Raw genomic sequence first — 3,535 nt, 5'->3', positions numbered from 1 at the left:
GATACCAATTTCTGTAGACACGATTTAGAGGGGGGTTTCTGGGTGGAGGCGGGAGCTGCGGCTGGATTAGGTTGTGACTTCCGCACCAGATGTTTGTTACTGACGCTATTTGGGGAGATGAAAAGATGAAGCCGATTAGAAATGTTAAAACTCGTCGTCAAGCCCAAACAGCAGCTTCAGATATTTCTTGAATAGACATTTAGTCAGGGTTGTAATCACGATTTGATTTTGGGGGGACCACACCTCCTGTAACTCAACTCTCTAAGGGGAGTCTGGGTGATTTTTTTTTTTTTTCAGAGGATTTAGAGCTAAAATTTTAGATCAGAGGTTCTTAAAGTTTTGATGACTAAGTGGCATTTTAGAGAGCCTCCATCTGATTGAGGGCCACACACACTATGACATTTTACTGACATTTTTAATGACTTTTACAAATGACATACTACTGTGACTATTTAATTACTATATATGTATATATATATTTGTATTGTGTAGAACTCTATTTTTCACTTTTTAATATATTTGAGAGTACTAATATGAAGACACAGGACAGTGTTTGACAGTGATACCCACAGCAGTTGAGCAACAATTTTTAATTATAGTGAATACTGTCAGGTCTGCGATGATCAATTATTTGAATTATCGATTCATGCCATCATTATTTTTTGATTGATCATCTGGTTTTCTAAAATCTTGGTAAATATTCGTAGAATAGGCTTGTCATAAACTCTTAGAGCTTAATATTATGTTTTGTTTTGTCTGACCAACAATACAAAACTCAGATATTCTGTTTTCAAAGGAGACCAAGAATATCTGAAAATATTCACATTCAAGGAGCTTGAACCAGTGAATTTGTGCCATGTTTCCAGAAATTAAAGTCAGTGACCACAGATGCAAATTAGAAATATTGCTACCTCTGGCTCAACAGTTGCTGTGCATGGCCTCTGTTAAATAAACTAAATATACAAAAGAAAATGTCACACATGTGCAGGGTCCGAGGAGGTCATGTCAGGGACTACAGGTGAAAATTAGCCGAGTTGGCTATTGTGACACATTTACAGCATTTTTTCTTATTAATGCACACTTTCCTTGTTATTTTAAACTGTATAGATAAATTAATACAAATTTCATTTATTTTTTATTGTATCATTCTTTTTACAGTAGGCCTATAGCTAAAGACTTATATACAGGTATAAGCCTCCAGGATAACAGTATTTTTATACTATTCAGATTTTATGTTACTTTTAGCTCAACAAAAAATAAGTAAATAAGAATACATAAAAACTCACTATATCCAGAATAATTCTCTTAAACAAGAAAAAGTTAATTATCTTATTAAATCACAAATCACTGTTGGCCCTTTTTATTTGCATAGACATACAGATTCACATTAAAAGTGTCAGATAAGAAGCATTTTCTCAATTCACATTTCTAAAAAACTGATTGTGTCAGCACAGTTTAGGGTTTTGGACTTTATCCTTTAGCCCAGTGAAACTCAACTAAGGGGCTGTGGCCTGCTATTGGGTGCTGGGTGGCCCACCGATCATTTTCTAATTCACAATAAAAACACATTTATTCACTTGGGGGGTCCTGAAAGTGCTGAAAACCTAGAAACACCCCTGTATATGTGCAGGGCTGCTTTGACAGGAATTGCCACTTGACAAAGATGGAGTGAGGACAACAAACAAAAAGTTGAATAAAGGCAGTGCATTATTGTATATATTGATAAATATTATTTAAATTTGTTTTATTAGCTCATGGCCTCCTGTCATTTTGGAATGCAAGTTGAGTATATTTTTTATTTATTTATTTATATCTGTGAAAGAACAAGAAGTTTGCATTAAGCTGACAGACATGTAGGTATATTGAAAAAGTCAGACTCAACTTTAACTGATGCACCCCCGCCTTTTCAGGTCTTAAAATGACATTAGTTCACCTTATGCAGAAGGCCAATTAACTTATAGCCTCTTCTGCCAAGTCATTACACTTTTATATGGTTTGTGTGCAATTCTTGGTCATAAAATTTAATGGCATTGGTATGGCCTGAGTATGAGAATGAAACAATCCAGTAATATTAATGATTTAAATACTGGAGTGCACACTGGTATTTTAAATATCATCCATTAAGCCACACAGAAACATCCAGACTGCAGCCAGTATTCGGGCCTAAGGTGTGCAGGATGTTTGCAGCACTAATAATTAGTTTAGACAATCAAATCAGTGGATATAATTCTTTGTTTATGGCAAGGTAGCTGCAGTCTGTGGTGGGTATGAGGAGCTGGCAGTAAGATAGATACTGCAAATACAATCGCCTAATCTTCTAATGTACCTCCGCGCTTTGATGCAGTTGAAGGTGTTTGCAGGCGGGACAAGGGTTGGACATTACCTCACTCTGAATGCTTTCTTGGGGGAGAAACGAGCGAGTAATTAGCTGATTAGAGGCCCGTCAGAGCAGCTCAGCCTGCAGCCAATCCCAGCTCACACCGGCCTGCAGGGGTGGAGAAGGTCGGCTGATGGAGTGAGACACATGCCTCTTTGTGAAGTTAGTGTTTAACACCGGGACGGACGCGATGCTGCAGAGTGACATGTGCAGGTGCAATTCAAGGAAATAGATGGAGGGATGCAAACATCAGTAGAGTCTGTCAAGTCTTTCTAAGCTGAAAACGCATTAATGCTTGTTTTTGCATTGAATAGAACTTGTGCTGAACTTTTATGAAACACAAGGAGAACGTATGAGTTTGTGACTGGAAAAGGCTCCGCTGTCCGCGCGCTGACGCACGGCACAGGTGCGCACCCACCAACCTCCACGCGTTTGTTTTTGAAGATTCTGCAGTCCTGCTGAGTGAAGCAATCATGGAGAAATCGAAAAACTTCAGAATTGACGCGCTGCTCGCTGATGAGACCAACCGGGTGAGCAGAGACCTTTCCCCGGGTCTGAGCAGCGACAGCCCAGCAGGCAGCCCGGTGTCCTGCCGCCGCGCGGACACACCGTCCCCGCGGGCCGTACAACTTCAAGGAATAATCCACAAACCGGGTGTCCTAAACCTCCCGCATCCAGGACTCGCTTCAATTCCCAGCATGTATCCTGCACCCATGTACCCGTTATCCGCACTGGGTGGCCAGCACCCCGCGTTCGCATACACCGGTTTCACACAGCTGACACAGACCTACCCGGAGCACCTGAAGGCGGCTGCCATGGCGGGGTCTCTGCCCCTGGAGCACTGGATCCGCGCCGGGATCATGATGCCACGACTGCCAGACTACAGCAGTAAGTATTTAATGTTATAATATTATTTTATTTTTACAGGTATAAAATATCCACTGTCTTCTCTCTTCTTTTTTTCTCCAAAAAAATATTGTAAAAGTGTTGTTTTTATGTTCCCAAGACTCAGTTGACAGACACACATGAACCGTTTTCCGTTGACAGGTTTTACAGTTTTTGATCAAATGATTTGACCTTTGAAAAGCCGCTGAGGTGTTGTAAACTCATAAACACAGACACTTATTGTCAAATGAAACAAAGTTAAGTTTTGACTAA

The 3,535-nt window shown here is 40.1% G+C and overlaps 1 protein-coding gene across 1 annotated transcript; it reads left to right on the top strand.

Moving 5' to 3' along the window:
- Positions 1-2,850: 2,850 nt before the first annotated feature.
- LOC121965416 (motor neuron and pancreas homeobox protein 1-like) lies at positions 2,851-3,269 on the top strand (the record flags this gene model as incomplete). Its single annotated transcript, XM_042515563.1, has 1 exon — positions 2,851-3,269. A coding segment is annotated over exon 1 (419 nt), but the record flags the coding sequence as incomplete, so codon positions are not given.
- Between the last annotated feature and the right edge of the window lie 266 nt (positions 3,270-3,535).

The sequence above is a fragment of the Plectropomus leopardus genome, unplaced genomic scaffold (assembly GCF_008729295.1).
Source record: "Plectropomus leopardus isolate mb unplaced genomic scaffold, YSFRI_Pleo_2.0 unplaced_scaffold19908, whole genome shotgun sequence".
Lineage (NCBI taxonomy): Eukaryota > Metazoa > Chordata > Actinopteri > Perciformes > Serranidae > Plectropomus > Plectropomus leopardus.
Note: the sequence above shows the minus strand (reverse complement) of the source record. Positions and strands in the feature narration are given on the sequence as shown.